Consider the following 18,543-nt stretch of genomic DNA (forward strand, 5'->3'; position numbering starts at 1 on the left):
AGCTTTAACAGTGAACTCACCCAGAATTACTGTGGTGTTGGGGAGTAGATACGAAAGGAGCTTGCAATCTAGGAACAGACCCTCAGTGACTATGTATGCGTTTATGACCAGAGAGGACATGACAAGAAGAGGTAGATGGTAGCATATTCCAACTGCATGTGCTTCAAGAGTAATAATGTGTTGGTGGGGGTGCAAATGTTTTATAGGCTGAGATATAAAGTGCTGGTTGCGGGGAGAGAGGGGATGAGGAAATCTACCAATACTTAGTAGAAGCCTTTTCTCTGCCAGGTGACATATGAACCCTACTTCATTTGGCCCATACCACAGTCCTCTGAGATTGGCTCTGATATCCTCATTTTTCAGAAGAGTAAACTGAGGTTCAGAGAGATGAATTGCCTTTCTTTATTTTTTATAGCTTGTAAGTGGTGGGACTGGGAATGCATACTGGGAAGGTGGGAGAAATATACAGTACAGTTGTCTATATTAGAGGGACTTTTTGTGAAAGAAAATGTGTTACATAGGATACTAAGTACTTGAGCCTAAGATAGTGGGCTTCAACAAATATTGGTTGAATTAATCTATTTTATAGGCATTTCATTTTCTAATATTTTCCGTATGTCCCATTTATTCCATGTAATTTTTTATTTTTCCCCACTGAGGCCTGAATACTGATCCACAGACAAGATGACAGATTCATCGTCATCTTCCTTCTTTTCTGATTTTGGGCTGCTGTTGTATTTGGAGGAGCTAAACAAAGAGGAATTAAATAAATTCAAATCATTCCTGAAGGAGACCATGGAACCTGGGCACTGCCTAATACCCTGGAGTCAAGTGAAGAAGGCCAGGCGGGAGGATCTGGCTAACTTGATGAAGCAATATTATCCAGGAGAGCAGGCCTGGAGTATGACTCTCAAAATCTTTGGCAAGATGAACCGGACAGATCTGTGTAAGAGAGCAAAAGCAGAAATCAACTGTGAGTGATGCTAGGGGAAAATATGGGGGTAGGCAGAAGGAAATGTTTCCTGGAGCCCATGGGCATGATTCTATAAGTGGGACTTAGGGATTAAATCATTCTGTGGGACACAAGCTCCATGGTGGTCTTGTGTATGGGGAGGTCGTTGGATTATTTGAGGAACGCTGAAGAGGCAGAGGGTTTTGAGTACTGTTACTCAGCGTTGCTCCTTAAGGAGCAATTAATTGGGGGCAGTTCATCCATCTTGTACCAATCAAAATGATCAAAGGAATTGAATGATAAGAATTGTTCAATCTAGTACGTTTATTTGTCTAAACTACAAATAAAGTCATAAGTCAGGTGAAACTTTAACGAATCTCAAGTATGACTTAATGTATTTTCTGAAATATGAGGAATGAGCTAAAAATTATTAAAGGACATCAGCCAAGCCAGTGTCTTTAGTCATTCTCAGGTATGAAATATTATAGATATTTAAAATTCCTTACTCATTTACAAGCTTTCCAGCTACTCTCTCTCTCTCTCTATATATATATCCATTATCTCCTTTGAGCCTCACCATATGTCTTTGAAGTCAACAGAAACTGAGGCTTACATTGCACCACTTGCGCTAGAGTTATTAGGTGGTGAGGGGAAGGGAAGAGGTCTCCTACTTCAGTGTTTGTACCACACCATTTCTCCCCTCAGTGAAGCCGTAGAGTCTGAAGCTCTCTGTTGGCTCTAGTTTCCTTAAATCCACATGGTCACAGAACTTGGCCACTGAGGAGAATGCTGGCCCCTGTTCTGGCCATCACCAGGCTGTCCATATTTTTGGCAAATCTCATGATCTTGTTGGAACCTGTTGCAGGGACAGCTCAGAGCACGAGACCAGAGGATGCCAAGGCCAGGGAGGCAGAGGGAGATCAGGAGGCAGAGCTGGGTGAGTAGGCAGGCTTTCTGTCAGACTTGGAAGGCATTTGAACTTTTGAAGCAGGATGGCGGCGGGGCAGGGGTTGGGGGTGGGGGGCTGGTTTATCTCTTCAACTCTTGTTAACTTCTTCTAATACCTCACCTATTGCCTGAATGCTATTCAAAAAGAGTCAACAAATTGGCTCTCTGGCCAGAGTCACAATCCTGTTAATTCAGGGCCTCAAGAGAGCGGTATTTGGAAATGCATGGTCAAAAGTTGACAATCTAATGCACAAAGGTATATTCATGTTTGTGTTTTATGGAATAAACACTCCCTGAGTTGGCAGGGACCTTCGGCTTAACATATTTAGTCCCTTCCTTTAGAGATGGTGCTGTAATTAAGTTCCAGGAGTGGAGAACAACTAGTCCATATAAAATCTAGAACCAGGTCTTCTCAGTCTTCATTTCATTTCCCTTTCCCCCACTTTGTTTTGAATTCTAAAAAGTTTAATTTCAGTTTCTATAAATGTAATTACAGTAGAAAGAAAACTGGATCAGGTGAGAAACCTTTATTATTAACTCAGTTATACTGCTTTCTAACAGGCCATATTATTTCATTCAAGAAATAAGTGAGAACTTGCTTCATTTTAAGCACTGATAAAGTATTTAAAGACCTTGAATATAACTTCCCACTCTGACCTTAATGTCTGACTCAATAAGGAAGTTTTTGTGGTATGAGAGTAAACTAATGGCTATTAGTTTTCATTTTATTATTACTTCAAACCTAATAGCTATTTCCCTCATATGTGCAAATATTTGTACACAGATAGCTAATTAAATGTTTGTAATTTAGTCCTTGGCAATTTATGATAAAAGTAAACTGTACTTACTATAGAAACTTTGGAAGATACAGTAAGTACAAAATAGAAAATAAGTACAGCAATTAATTACGGATCCTCCTCTCTCTGTACCAACACCACACTGTTTGAATTATTATAGTTTCACAATAAGTTTTAGGTTTTGGTGAATAGTATGCCCCTCCTCCCTGGCTCTCCAATCATATTTTTTTCCTTCAAAATTTTTTGGCTATCATGTGTTGGTTTATTTATGTTATGGCTTTGTTTTTAAACTTCACATAAGCAAAACAATTTATTTTTTTAAAGATTCAAATATAATAAAAGCATACAAAATGAGTTTCTCACTCTCCCCATTCTCCATCTCCAATCCTGCTATTTAGAAACAACCAGCATTAACATTTTGATGCATATCCTATAGATTTTGAGACATGTAAAGTTCATTTTTTTCTAGGACAGGATTATATTGTACACATTTCCCTGAAACTTGATTTCTTTTTCTGTTATATACTATTTTTTGGATATCAGGAAATATAGTGATACCTTATTATATTCAAAATTTGCATAGTATTCAATTATATGGTTGTATTATTTCATTTTTTATTCAAAAGTTGCATAGTATTCAATTATATGGTTGTATTGTTTCATTTTTTTATTCAAATATATTTGTTGGTACTTGTGTGCAAGGAGATGTGTTCAACACTGGGCATGCAATGATGAACTACAGATATAGTCTCTAACCAAGTGCATCATTTCTTTAATAAGTAATAAATTACAGCTTCTGACATGCACTGTGAATGAAAAATATACTATGTTTTGAGAATATATGAAAGGGAGAACTATTCTAGCATTGGGGTTCAGAGAAGGCTTCCCTGAGATGGTGTCATTTAAATGGAGAGCTGAAGGAGGAATCAGACTTAACCAGGTAAAGATGAACTATATTTTCTTTCTACTTGGATCCTTAGGATTTTTTTTTTCTTCAAAATATTCTTTAGGCCATACCTCAATGTTCATTTCTATTAACTTTTTACTTGTATAAAGTAGATTATTTTAATCTGTAAATTCAGGTTGTCTCGGGGTCCTCTCTACTGTTCATCGTTGCTTCTGTTCTTCACTTTTTTAAAAAATCTGGATGACAACTCTGTTCATCACATCTGTCATCTTTTTTTTCTTTGTGGAAGAAAAGTACAAAGAAAATATTTCTAGAGCAAATTTAACTTTTATTTTCCATCGCAAGTTTGTTTTTCTGTATTTTTCGATTTTTTTTTTTACAACTTCTAATGCAGGTTTTAAATCTACAGCAATATTTCTGTTTGATTTACATTCTTTTTTAAATCTAAACCAGATTTGATTTCAGCCTACATTATTTCTTGTTCGAATTCCATGTTCAATGTTCTTAACATTGCAATTTATAGAATTTGTTTTGATCATGTGTGTCTTTGTTGTTTTTTTTTTCCCCTGCTCCATTCTTACTGACTTAGGTGATAGAACAGAATACAGAATTCAAATAAAGGAAAAATTTTGCATGCTATGGGATAAGAGCTCTTTTCTTGGAAAACCTGAGCATCAGGAAATTACTCAGGAAAATCGAAAATTTTTAGAACATCTGTTCGATGTGGATGTCAGAACTGGTGAGCAGCCACAGATGGTGGTGCTTCAGGGAGCTGCTGGAGTTGGGAAAACAACCTTGATGAGAAAGGCAATGTTAGATTGGGCAGAGGGCAATCTCTACCAGCAGAGGTTTGCCTATGTTTTTTATCTTAATGGGAAAGAAATCAACCAGCTGAAAGAGAGCAGCTTTGCTCAGTTGATATCAACGGACTGGCCTAGCACAGAAAGCCCCATTGAAATGGTCATGTCCCAGCCAAGTAGCCTCCTCTTTATTATTGATAGTTTTGATGAACTGAACTTTGCTTTTGAGGAACCTGAGTTTGCACTGTGTGAAGACTGGACCCAGGAACACCCAGTGTCCTTCCTCATGAGTAGTTTGCTGAGGAAAGTGATGCTCCCTGAGTCGTCCCTATTGGTGACAATAAGACTCACAGCCTCTAAGAGACTAAAGCCTTTGTTGAAGAGTCACTACCGTTATGTAGAGCTACGAGGAATATCTGAGGATGCAAGAAAGGAGTATATTTACCAATTTTTTGAAGACAAGAAGTTGGCCATGAAAGCATTCAGTTCATTAAGAAACAATGAGATGCTTTTTAGCATGTGTCAAGTCCCTCTAGTGTGCTGGGTCGTTTGTACTTGTCTGAAGCAGCAAATGGAGAAGGGTGGTGATGTCGCATTGATCTGCCAGACGACCACGGCCCTGTTTACCTGCTACATCTCTAGCTTGTTCACACTGGTAGATGAACACTCTCCTAGCCTGCCCAGCCAAGCCCAACTCAGTAGCCTGTGCTACTTGGCTGCCAAAGGAATATGGACTATGACATATGTGTTTTACAGGGAAGATTTCAGAAGGCATGGGTTAACTAAATCTGATGTCTCAATTTTTCTGGACATGAATATTCTTCAAAGGGATGTAGAGTATGAAAACTCCTATCTGTTCACTCACCTACATGTTCAGGAGTTTTTTGCAGCTATGTTCTATATGTTGAAAGACAACTGGGAAGCTAGGGGCCATTCCTTCCAGCCTTTTGAAGATGTGAAACTGTTAGTTGAAAGCAAAAGTTATGAAGACTCCCATTTGACACAGATGAAGTACTTTTTGTTTGGCCTTTTGAGTGAAGATCGAGTAAGAGAACTGGAGAAAACTTTAAACTGTAAAATGTCACTGAAGATAAAATCAAAGTTACTTCAGTGTATGGAAGTATTAGGAAACAGTGAATATTCTCCATCACAGCTGGAATTTCTTGAGTTGTTTCACTCTCTGTGTGAGACTCAAGATGAAGCATTTATAAGCCAGGCAATGAGGTATTTCCCAAAGGTTGTCATTAATATTTGTGGAAAAACCCATTTGTTTGTATCTTCATTCTGCATTAAGCACTGTCAACGTTTGCGGACCGTCAAACTGTCTGTAACTGTGGTATTTGAGAAGATATTAAACACAAGCCTCCCAGCTGAAACTTGGTAAGTATGTTAGTTCCCTGGAAGTGCCCTGTGGGGAAATGAAGGAAGTAGATTTTGTCAGAGGGAGGAGTTGTTTAGCTGAGGTCCCAGCGTCAGGATAACCCTTCAGAGTTGCTCCATCTTGAGGCAGGGAGGCTAGGCATTTAAACCCCTTATTGACCAGTAGAGGCTGCTGGTGAAAAATGGACAAAAACTTCCCTGAGGTGGCTTTCTCGGCCTGAAGGCAATTCCAGGAGAGGAACTAGGCTGAGAGCTCTCAGCTGTCAACATTCCCAACAACTTTAACCCTCCCAGCAACTCAGGGGAATGAGTTCTTCAGTTCTTAGAGAAGAATGTGGTGTAGCACAAACTTCCATCTATTATAGTAAGTGTATTTAATTTCTAAAAATAATGTCCTCCGGAAGAATATGGGACTGGAACTGTCTTGCTGAACCTGGGGTGCTATCATCTATCTGTGCTATATTTCTCTGTACTTTACTGACCTAGCTTACCTTCCCCTTTGCCTGGACATAGGTCAACCTATGTGTTGTAGTTTATGAAAGATATCAGCCCTTTAATGCCTAACTGCAGACAGTCAGAGGTTAGTAAGAAATAGGTGCTGAATGAATATTTTTAAAAGAAGAGATGAACCCTCAGCGTTTTATGTATATTATTCTGCCGTTTCCCCTTCCTCAAGTTGCCTTTTCTAATTCATCTATTAATAAATGCAGGGAAAGAAATGAACTATGGAATTAGTTTTAATATTTAGCTAAAATTTATTGAAAGCTAACTAAGTGCTAGCAAACTGGGTATTTAACATATTATCCATTTTATCCCTGGTGGTAACCATAACTTAGTTTAAAGATTACAAAACTGAGAGAGAGAGGTTTACATAGAAAGTAAGTACACTGTTCTTGATTCAAACACACATCAAGTAATAGCTAACATTTGCTGACTTCTCGCCACATACCTGACAGTTGAAGCCCTTGAAGTCATTTCATTTTCTAAAAGTCCTCAGAGGTAAGATGTTGTCATTTCCATTTTTCTTATGGAAAAAACTGAGGCACCAAGAAGGCTTATAACTTAACTAAGGTGGCACATCTGATTGTAAGTCCTTGGTTTGCTAGCTTTGCCCAGGCTCTCTCATTGCCACCACATACAACTGGAGAAGTACCACTCTTATAAGAGCATACATTTCATTTCTCTCTGAACTGTAGGAGTAGACATTATGGGTAGGAATGCTATGACTTTTATCCTCACTGGGGGGTTGTGAGTAATATTTAGTCAGTTTTCTTAATTTTGGCTTCAGAGTTATATTTTAAAAAGATGTGCTTGAACCCAGGGCATTAGAATATCTTTCATGCCTATTAATAAATGTTAGAAAGGTATTCTGGCCACTAGATTGACAGTTCTCCTGCTAGCTTCCCTCACCTTTGTTGTAGAGTCAAATACTAGAGTTGGCATTGCTGCTAAAATTAAAAAGGAGTCTTAGAATCCAGTGTCTTAAAAGAGACCGTGTAGGTGACCTCAGTTTCTTCTACCACATACTGTAACTACATTGTAAACTTTACGAGGGTAGGATCTCAGTCTTGTCATTGTATCAATAGTATTTGCACATAAAGCACTTGAATATTTGAGTGAATGATTTATTATCTTGTTTGCACAAATTTAAGACCTCAAGTGTTACTACCACTCTTCAATGTCATTCATTCCAGTTTAAGATACAGGAACCAGTGTTTATTGGATAGCTATTATGTATAAGGCAACACACTGGACTTTCATATATTTTAATATATATAATAGTGATTAATCATTAGGAACACTTGCAACATGAGACATTTTCTAAGCATTTCCTATAGATTGCCTTACAGTAATTCTAAGGAATAGATACTGTTATCTTCATTTTTCAAGATGATGAAGCTGAGGCTCACATCAGTTAGAAAATTTGCCAGAATCACCTAGTGAGTGATTTTAGTGAGTGGGAGAGCTGAGTTGGGATACGCTTATGCTTATAACCACTAGGCTATCCTTGGTTTTATTTCTTATTACTACTTATTAATATTTATTATGAGCCTATTGATAATATACCTAATAAATCATCCAGTATTTTAAAGTATAAAAACTGCTTTTGTGTCTCCACTAAAATTGACTATTAAGTCCACAAACCCTGTGAAAGGAGATGACATTTCCATTTTATAGAAAAAGAAAATTTAGGATCTCATAGAATTGATATGACTTGGTTAAAATATCATAGCTAGTAAGTAGTAGACCTGGGGCTCAAGTCTGTGGTTCTTAATTTATGCCATATCATACCTAATGTCTACCTACTAATCTTAAGCTTATTTTTTGTGGTCATGTAGTATTTTTCTTCTTGATATTGGCTCTTCATGTATTTGAAGTCTTCTTTTTTGTCCCTTCTGAATCTCTCCCTCCAAAGTGAAGGCTCTCTGGTTTTTATTTTGTGTATGTTGAGGGAGTGGATAGGAGGTGAGGGGGCTATCGGGCACATAAAGCCTCTGGTGAGCTCAGAGGAAGACTTCTTGGTAGATTGTGCCCATGCTAGGGCTGCATCGGATGCTCTTTCAAAGTACATTTACTTTTACCCCATACCATCCTCTCATAGTTGCCTGGGCTGAAATAGATTCACTGGTCTTTTCTTTTTTCAATTATTTAGGCAAAGGGATGGTGATCTCATTACTCATTGCTGGCAAGATCTCTGTTCTGTGCTTCACACAAATGAACACTTGACAGAATTGGACCTGTGTCATAGCAACCTTGATAAATTGGCAATGAAGATCTTTTGTCAAGAACTAAGGCACCCAAGGTGTAAACTGCAAAAACTACTGTAAGTCTGACTTGAAAAAATTGAATAGAGTAATTCCAGTTTCTTTCTTTGTCTCATCTTTTACTTCTACTTGTTAGGGGAAGCCAATAGTAAACAAATACTTAAGATCCATTGCGTAAAATACTTGAAGAACACGAGTGATGGAAACATCTGGGGACGTGGAAGCTTTACGAACTTGTTCTGGGAAAGATTCCACAGAGTATAGTAGCTGTTGACATGGGTTTTTCAGGCTTGACTAGGAATTTTCTGGATGAAGAAGAGCACACAGCTGAGACATTTTAGGCAGGTCAACAAAGCACATTCAAAGACGTGTTCCGGAACTACTATTCTTTCTTAATTTTTTTCTATTAAGGAATAATTTACGCTTAATAAAATGCACAGATATTAAATGTTTGTTGAGTTTTGAAAGGTATAAACATCTATATAACCAACACCCAAAACAAGATAGAAAATACTTCCATCACCTCAGAAAGTTTCCTTGTACCCCTTTCTGTTCAGTCCTCTCGCCCCATCCAGTGGCAGAGGCAATCATTTTCTAATCTGTCACCACGGGTCAGCTTTCTCTTCTTAGAAATCTTTAGAATGATTTATACAGTATGCATTTTTTTGTGTGTACATCTTCTCTTGCTCAACAAAATGTTTTCTAAAATTTATTCATATTGCACATTTAAATAGTTTTTTTGCTGATTAGTATTCTGTTGTTGTGAATGAATATACTACAATTTGTTTATTTTTTTGTAATAGACTCCTGGGTTTTTCTAATTTTTAGTTATGAATATGGCCACTGTGATTATTCTTTACAAGTCTCTTTTTGAGACATATGTTTTCATCTCTTGGGCTAATACCTGGGAATGGAATTACCAGTTCATAGATGCATGTTTAACTTCTTAAGATATCACCAAACTGTTTACCAAAGTGGTTGTACCATTATATCGTCCCACCAGCAGTACTTCCAACTGCTGCTCATCCTTGCCAACATTTGATGTTATCTGTCTTTTTCAAATTTTATTATATCATAATTTTATTCTGGATACTCTATCAAAATTTGCCTGTTTATATGTCTCTTACCCTCTTGTCTGTTGGCTCTCCTGGGAGCTGGAGAGGATCCTACTTTCCTCTGTATTTTTGGCCTGTCAATGAGCCCAACGTTCATTTGGTGCTGAATGGTGAACAAATGATAGATCTTTGTTTCCATTAGCACTGAAAATAGATGTTCTTTTTGGCGGGGGGCGGGGGTAGAGTGAGGCTTCTCACCAAATCTTTTCCCCAGAATCTGTGTTTTTAGTGACTCAAGTAGGTCTGGTCTTGCATGCAGTAAGGCAATTGGATATGTGTTATGATTAAGGGGTTCCTGGAAGTCCTTTTCACTCATCTCTAAATTATCTTCCCTACATTGTCCCTTCACTGGATGTTGCTAATCCAGATCCTCACAATAGCCAGTGCTGCCTTTTGGGTTATATGGCTTCCTTTTCAGAATACAGGGGTCCCTTGGGGGATGATACCATGATGACTATTCTCAGTCTTTGCTCCCTTAGTGTAGCCTTACTCTGGTCCCTCTTCCTTAACAAGTGAGATTGTGTTTTCAGTTTATGTTTACTGAGTGCCTTAGGCATTTTTACTAGATGAGAATTGTTAGTGTTCTATATGGGTAAGATCTTTATTTTCTTGTGTGTGCTTGACCTGGGGCAGGAGGAGTAAGGGTGGAGAGTGAGTGGTGGGCAGAAGGGAGGGGTGGTTGTATTACAAAGGGAGGTTTTGAACAGTTAATGAGCAGTGTACACACAGTGGGCATTGGGGACTAGCAGAGGCACTCTAGAAGAATCAGATGTATCTGACATTGAGTTAGGAGATAGAAAATAGGAAAGAAAATTGGCAAGATGTAACCTACTTCAGGTTTTGCTTTGGCTACCTCTTTATACCTAACAGAGTCGACAAGGTGACAGGGCATATTTTGCAACAATGTGTTTTGCTATTGATGTACATCAAATAATCGATTATTTAAAGGATTTAAATATTGTGAATTAATGTTATTGCATATGTGGAATAGCCCTGAGTAATTTTTGGTGGTTATTTCTGGGATGAAGAGTTAAGAGGCTCCTTTTCTGTATTCATGATGTTATCACCTTATTTTCCTTTAAGGTTAAAAAAAAAAGTTTGAAGTGTCAGTTGTCATGATGTAAATGGAAATCAAACTTGTAAGCCTATTGTTTCTCTAAGTGATGTCTTGAAACTCAGATTTATGATCTGACCTGGAATATGAGAAACCCAGAGTGGGATGAGAGATGAGAATAAGATAAAAGAATATTCATACAGTATCCAAGAATTAGATTAGAAAAAAATGGGATGCTGTAACCAGGGACAGAGATGATTTTGTAATTCCTCCTGCCTGTTTTTCTTCCAAAGGTTGAGATCTGTCACTTTCCCTGTAAATGGTTGTCAGGATATCTCTAGTTGTCTGATTCACAACCAGAATCTGCTGTATCTCGACCTGACAGGGAGTGATGTAGGGGATAATGGAGTCAAGTCACTATGCAAAGTCTTGAAATACCCAGAGTGTAAACTACAGAAACTGAGGTAAGTCCTGAGGTTTTTATGATAATTGAGACATTTGTCCGTCCAAATAAACTCTTACAGCCTGGACTTGCTGTTCACAGGGCTAGCTTAAATCTACTTTGTTCTAAGGAGCAGCAGGGATCAGTAGAATCAGGCTGATTTCCTCCTGGTAGGACTTCTCACTCCTCCCATGACCCAACTGAAGAATTCTCATCGTGTGGTTCTGTGTCTCTGTTTCCTAAATCTGCGGGAGAGGGGAATGAGAAGAGCCAGAATTTATAAACATTTAACACTTTTCATATTTCAGTGCTGAAATAGAGTCATTGTATCTTTGAACTCTCTTAGAAAAGAAGGCACTAACGGTAACCGGGGACAGTGCTGGGGCAGTCTCTGTTTTCGCTGATTTTTCATAGTGAGTTCTCCTCTATTTATAACTGTAGCTCAGTGACCAGCCCGGAAAGTTAAGAAAGAACAGTGTGGCAGCTGTCAACTGTCAAGGCACTTGCTCACTATTGATCTTAGTGGTGACCCTTTGGCTGACTTTTCCTTTCTCTATGAATGTGAAAGGAGTAGCAATCACACTTGGTTTCCACATCATGTAACAGGTTTTAAGAAAGATCTCATTTTCTAATAAAGGGCAATTAAATCTGTTGGCAAAACTAAAACAAAGAAAAATCATTACAGTAAGTTTTACCTTAGAAATTTTTGTAATCCCTGGACTCAGTTCTAGGCGAGTGATGCATGAAGGGCCAAGGTAGGTCTGTATTTGTGGGGAACAAATTATACTCCAGGTATGGAAATAATAAGTGAAATCTGAAATAGGACCTTCTTTGAATTTTTAAAAACTCTTATTAGTTTTTACAAGATGGAATTCACTCATAGCGTATCTGGAAAGTTGGAAAATTCTTGAACATGGGTTGAGTCCAGTTGCCAGTAGGCCATGTCAGAGTTGGAGGTTTTACCAGATGGGTAGTAGTTTTAAGACATTGTGAGGAATTTTCTGTAACCTGCGCCTCTTGTCTGGAACCCAAGTGAGAGGTATATCACTGGTTCCTATGTCTAAAAATAATACATATTGGTAGCAAAAAGCTGTTAAATGGAGGAAAAGATGTTTTCTTACAGTGGGAGCAGTGGATCTAAGAAAAAAGCCTTAGTACTTGACAGTTCAGCAGGACTTGGTAAAATCCCTCCTTTTTAGCTGAGGTTTGAATAATGTCTTCCACCAATAAATCTTGATATAGGCCCAGTTACTAGGCTTTCAAGAAGGAAACTATCTATGTGGGTCAACTCATAGGGATCCTTGCACCAGTGAATAAAATGCTTTGGAAGAAGTCCCCAGAGGTTCATAATAATCTAATGCTGCATTATGTAGGACTGAATGTTCTCCCAGTGTAGATGGCCACTGGGGAGTGACCAGTGGTCTAGTAGGCCTCCTATTAACATTTCACATGCGGAAACTTCCAGCTTTCTGTTTGCTTTAGAGATCGTATTTTAAGAGCCATGGACAGTATGAATGTCCTCCTTAGTCTGGTTTGTGCATAGATCATGCTAAGCTTAACTTTTCTGAATTGCATTTTGATGTTTTACTCTCCCTGATTCTAGATAACATGGGTAGGGAAAGTATGTCTTTGCCAGTCTGCCTTGCAAAATATCCCAGTTCCTGTAAGAACTTAGCAAATTTGCAAATAAAATATTTTTAAAAACTTTAAATTGCCAAGAGACTCATTTCAGTCCCTGTACATGAGCATACTGAAAAGCTACACACAATCACTAATTTTCACAGAAATGTTTCACTTAGTATTTATTAGAGGTTCCCCCTCAAGAAGGGCGGGAAAGATCTACTCTCCTCATCTTGATAACTTTTTCCACATTGTGGGCCTGATAATAGGTTAGCTCTTAAAATATTCTGAGGAAGTAGGGGGAAAAAACAGAAAACAGAAACCTTGGAGTATACCAGTAATTCCTAATTGTGCCCAGAATCTCTTCTTAGTTGGTGTGTGCTCTGCCATTATGGCTTTACAAACGAGGTGAGGGAGTGACTGTTCATTCCACCAAAGCCACTTGACAGGGGCCAAAATGGTATAAATGCAAAACACTATCTTCATCTTCAAAGAGTTTGAATTAGAGGACTAATATTCCAGAAGGAAGAGTCTAAAATAGTTGAATAAGAGGAACATGCCTGAGAATGGCAAATATCCACAGCCTCATCTGTGTCATCAACTAGAGTAAAATATTACATTACAGGTAGATAGGGTATGAACCAGTAGAAAGTTTTGCTTCTCTGGGAGTGAGGAACTCTCATGGTTTATTACAGTTATTTACAATCATGAAGTGCATAATAAGTCATAAGTATGACCAGATTTGGAGAAGTGAGAGTACACACTTCAAAACCAGAAGTTCTGTCACCTGGACAGATTACCCAGTGGGCAGTGACTTGAGTTGAAACTAAACCACCAGCTCTCTCTTCTCCATTACAGTACGTTTCTTTTATTCATTAACTTTAATAAACTTTGATATGTGTGTATGCATGGCTTCATAATCATACAAAATAAGGTTTAAATCGGCAGTCCCCAACCTTTTTGGCACCAGAGACCGGTTTCATAGAAGATAATTTTTCTATGGACAGGGGTGGGGATGGTTTTGGGATGATTCAAGTGCATTACATTTATTGTGCAGTCAGACCTCTCTGCTAATGATAATCTGTATTTGCAGCCGCTCTCCAGTGCTAGCATCACTGCCTCAGCTCCACCTCAGATCATCAGGCATTAGATTCTCATAAGGAGCGTGCAACCTAGATCTCTCTCATATGCAGTTTACTATGAGCTCCTGTGAGAATCTAATGCCTCCGCTGAACTGACAGGAGGCGGAGCTTCTGTGGTGATGTGAGTGATGGGGAGAGGCTGTAAATACACGTGAAGCTTTGCTTGACTGGGCAGCTCACCCTCTGCTGTGTTGCCTGGTCCTTAACAGGCCACCGACCAGTACCAGTCAGTGGCCCAGGGGATGGGGACCATAGGTTTAAATGAAATATAATTAAAAGGTTTGAACTTTAACTTTTTAAACAGAAATAACATGGAACATAAGACAATATTGATTTTGCTTTCTTAATTTGAATAGTGTGAAGAAAAAATGGGTTAACAGATTGTGTGGTAAGAATATATTTTCTTTCTTTGAAATTTAACTTTTAGAAATCTTTAGAAAAATATAAATTGCTTACTAATTTTTAAAATATTCCAAGGTTCAAAATCAATAAATAAGTTTGGAAACTAAGTTAACATTAAGGATGATATAATCACTGTTGATAACTAAGAATATAGCAAAACAATATGATACTTCAAAACTTGACCCAGATAGTATAAAATATTTACAATATTCACTGATTCCAAGATATATAAGATTCCAATTTATAAAGATGCTGGTCATTTATTTAGCTCATTTTAATTATATACCCATATATATTTATATACTTTTAAATATTTATATAATTAGTAATTGTATGTCTAACAAGGGAATTGTAAGAGATATAAGAAATTATTTAATTTAGATTTATTGTTAAAGAAATAGAGCCTTAAGTGATCTGAAAAACCACGTTTGCATTTTTATTTCTTACTGTGGTAAAATCAGGGAGGAGGTGTGTAGCTATCATTTAAATCTCAAATAACAGAACAAATTAATTTATTTAATGATTAATCTTGATTAAGAATAGGCCCACGGAGCCTATCCTGTTAACCCAAAGGGTCCTTCTCTTGGAAACACCATTTCTTTGTCGCCTGTGGTATATTCATATTGAGTCTTGGGAACAGACAGCTTCTGCAACCATGTTACTTCAGCAACAACTCTCTCCTGTTGCTTCTCAATTTCTAATTCATATCAGAAAAATAATTTCACTCAAAAAACAAAATTATGACTTTTTTTTTTGGAAACCTGGAAATTACACATCTGCATAAGAGAAAAATATGTTCACATAGCTGCTCTGAGCTCCTGTAGAGCTCATCTCTGGGAACAGTAGTTCCTCCTTACTGAGGAATGGCCCCTTTCTCACGCGATAGCAGTGTTTTTTCTGATCCCTGGTCATCTAGCCGCACAGGAGGGCTTACTCCACTAGGGCTCAACTCATAAAGAAAGCTCCAGCATCTTGCATCAGATAAAATTCTACCCTAACTCTCAACCTTGAGAGTTTATTCTGGATAGATGGAACATGGTTTCTTTCCACTGAATCAACTGCATCTAATACCACCTTAGGGACCTATGTCCAATGACAGCTGGTCAGAGCTACAGACAGCAATCAATAAGGACAAAAAAAAGAATAAAAGTTATAATTTGCTTTTCAGGGGCTTTGGGAATTTCCAGTCAAGGGCCTCGTTTTAGTGGTTCTATTAAAAGACAGTTGGGCTGACTCCTCAGAAGGACCTAATGTAAGCTATAAGCTAATCTGTCTCCTCTGTTTTGGTAGCTCATATTTAGGGATCAGTTTGGAGCTGCAGTCCTCAGCTTTTAGCGTCCCTTTTGATTGAATCACTGTTGACTGATGTTAGATGTTAATATAAATAAGACCTCCCAACTCTAGAAAAACAGGAAACAGAGTTATGTATTTTTTATTACTTCATGCATGTGAGGAGGAGAGTGCCAATGATCTTTTTTCTGATTTGACAAAATCTTTTCAATATTTGTAAGATTTGGGAATTCAGAAATATCGATTTGAATATTACAAGAGTGACACATTATTAAATAAGATAATTGATAAAAATATCTGACTTAGTAGTAAAGGGTTGTTTTCACAGGATATAGCAACAATTTCTAAAGTCTAGGTATAAGATTTCCTTACTATGATAAAACAAAATCATTTTTAGAAAATATTTTCTGACTTTGTAGCTACAAGGGAAAGAGAGAACTTTTTTTTTTAAAACAAGGCTGAGATATATCAAGAATTAGGAGGTCCCATAGCTGAAATTCTGTTAGCACTAAGAAAAAAAGAAGAAATCTCAAGAAACTCAAACTTGTAAGATGGAAAGGATAAGAGCAAAATAGATTATGAACAAATGGACTACTGAGCAATTAGTACTTATTATATCTACAGTTAAAAACATTTTTAAATGTTTTCAGTACTATTTATATTTTTCCTTTATAAATGAGATGTTTTCTTTCATTTTTGTTTTACATATGTATCTAGAAATTTGCAAATATTGCCTGTTTTTAATTTACTTGGTGATTATTTATTACCCTTCAGATTTTTCCCCAAATGTATGCTTGAATTATGAAATTCAAAAGGATTTCGACATTTAAAATACCCTTATGTAAGGCAATACATTTGGCATACCTCTATCATATAATTTCCAGTATGTTAATTTAATCTGGGATTACAGGAATAGATATTTTTACACTTTAGACTCTTTCAGAACTTTTGACTTTTTGATCATGTCAGCACACATGAATATAATGATTTTTAGACTTAATTCTATATACTTAATTTTTATTAATATATATTGCCATTTTGTTTTTGTTTTTCTTAAACTCAACTTTCCCACTGTAGAAAATCTTAAAATTGATACATTGAGTTCTTAGTTGGTATAATTTTAAACTAATGTTTTTATGAAATGTGTATATGGTAGGTATATTTTATGATCTTCTTTATATCCTTTAATTGCCTTCCTACATGTACGACAACTTGCCTGGGTCTTAGGTCTCCACCTTGTTCTCAGAATTTTGACTTTGCTATATTATTTGCTAGCATTTAAGTGTCTAATGAGAAGTCTAAGGACAACTTGACTCTTCAATATCTTAACTCCACTTCCCATCTCCCCAGTTGGTACTTTTTTTTTTATTATTAATGATGGCAGGATATTTTTCATTTTTGCATGAAAGTACCTGTTCATCTGCTGGCAACCTTTCCCCCCTCCTTTTCTTCTCAGAAATGATTTCTGAGATTTTTGATTTTTAAAGTGGTTTTGGTTCTATTCTTTCTCTCTGTTTTTCAAGAGCATGTAATAGTCATTGGTTGTAGTTCTTTGTCTATGTAACTCCTACTTATTGGCATTTTAATCTTTTTTTTCCTTCTTTTTTGGGAAGTTTCTCAATTTATTTTCATTGATTTGATTTTGTTCTTTATCGAACTTAAATCCAATGCAGATTTAAATTTTCCCTGGTTTTTAATTTTATTGCACTCTTTTATCTTAAATCTACTCTCTTTCTCAGTCTGATCTCTACTTGTGGTGTGCTACTCTGGTTTCGTGAAGTCTGCATCTTCCTATACACATAAAATATAAAGTAAAATTTTCTAAACATTTTCTTATGTTTCCTAGTTTTCTGTTTTTCATATATGTGTGTATTTTCTGTCCAATAGTGTAATGTTATTTTTCTGTAAAACTTTAGTATTTTATCCACAGGTCCCATTATATTGGGATCTTTCTCTGTTTAGAAGATCTCTGTTTAAACTCAATGACAAAATTTCCCTTCTTTACCTAACTGCCTGCTTGGTGGCTGATTACAACACCCTTATGATTTAGTCTGCTCAGGCTGCCAGAACAAAATATCACACACTGAGTGGCTTAAACTTATTTCTCACAGCTCTGGAGGCTGGAAGTTCAAGAGCAGGGTGCTGGCAGGGCTGGTCTCCTCTTGCCTTCTCATTGTGTCCTCACATACATGTGCATTTTACATGTGGCCTTTTCTGTGTGTATGCCAACTCCTCATGTCTCTTCCTCTTCTAAGAAATACTATTGGATTAGGGCCCCACCCTTATGATTCATTTAACCTTCATTACTTCCTTAAAGGCCCTGTTTCCAAATACAGTCACAACAGGGTATTAGGGCTTTAACAGGAATTTTGGAGGGACACAATTCAATCCATGACACCTTTTCAGGGCAAGTTGAGTTTTTCCCCCTTAGGCCACGTTCTAGATATAATCCTGAACTGAGGAGGAGCTTCTCCTGTTCCTACCTCTGTATACCCTGATTTTGATGAAGAGAAATAATTTCTGAGTGACTCAGGTTGATAAGTTCTTGATTAAAAGGAACATTTGTTCTGTGAAGTTTGAATTCAGTCAAAAGGCTGCACTGAAAGATCTGGAGGGCCACATGTGGCCCTGAGGCCTCGGGTTCCCCTCCTTCGACCTAGGGCAACTCCAAGTACCCACAGTGCTGCTGCTGCCTGACTCTTACTGCAAATAGCTGGTTCACTCGCAGCCATGTGCAAAGCACAAGTTGTCACAGTCTTTCAAAATATTTTGAAGAGCTCTACATGCACCTTTTCTGCTTCCCTTCCTCTTTTACTTTATTTTAGAAACTATTTTATTTTATTTACGATGTATTTCTTGTTTTCACTCTTAAGGACTGGGCTCCTCAGAAAACATGATTTGACTTCCACGAATAAATGAGCTCATAGGA

At 37.3% G+C, this 18,543-nt stretch overlaps 1 protein-coding gene across 1 annotated transcript in view; it reads left to right on the forward strand.

The window, feature by feature from the left end:
- Window positions 1-657: 657 nt before the first annotated feature.
- Window positions 658-18,543, forward strand: part of NLRP14 (NLR family pyrin domain containing 14) — a 31,423-nt gene continuing 13,537 nt past the window's right edge. The window contains exons 1-5 of the mRNA XM_045556506.1: window positions 658-973; window positions 1,818-1,889; window positions 4,194-5,784; window positions 8,444-8,608; window positions 11,012-11,182. Coding sequence (XP_045412462.1) covers window positions 685-973; window positions 1,818-1,889; window positions 4,194-5,784; window positions 8,444-8,608; window positions 11,012-11,182 — 2,288 coding nt within the window. The 5' untranslated portion in view covers window positions 658-684. The remainder of the gene's footprint in view (window positions 974-1,817; window positions 1,890-4,193; window positions 5,785-8,443; window positions 8,609-11,011; window positions 11,183-18,543) is intronic.

This window comes from Lemur catta, chromosome 7 (genome assembly GCF_020740605.2).
Source record: "Lemur catta isolate mLemCat1 chromosome 7, mLemCat1.pri, whole genome shotgun sequence".
Lineage (NCBI taxonomy): Eukaryota > Metazoa > Chordata > Mammalia > Primates > Lemuridae > Lemur > Lemur catta.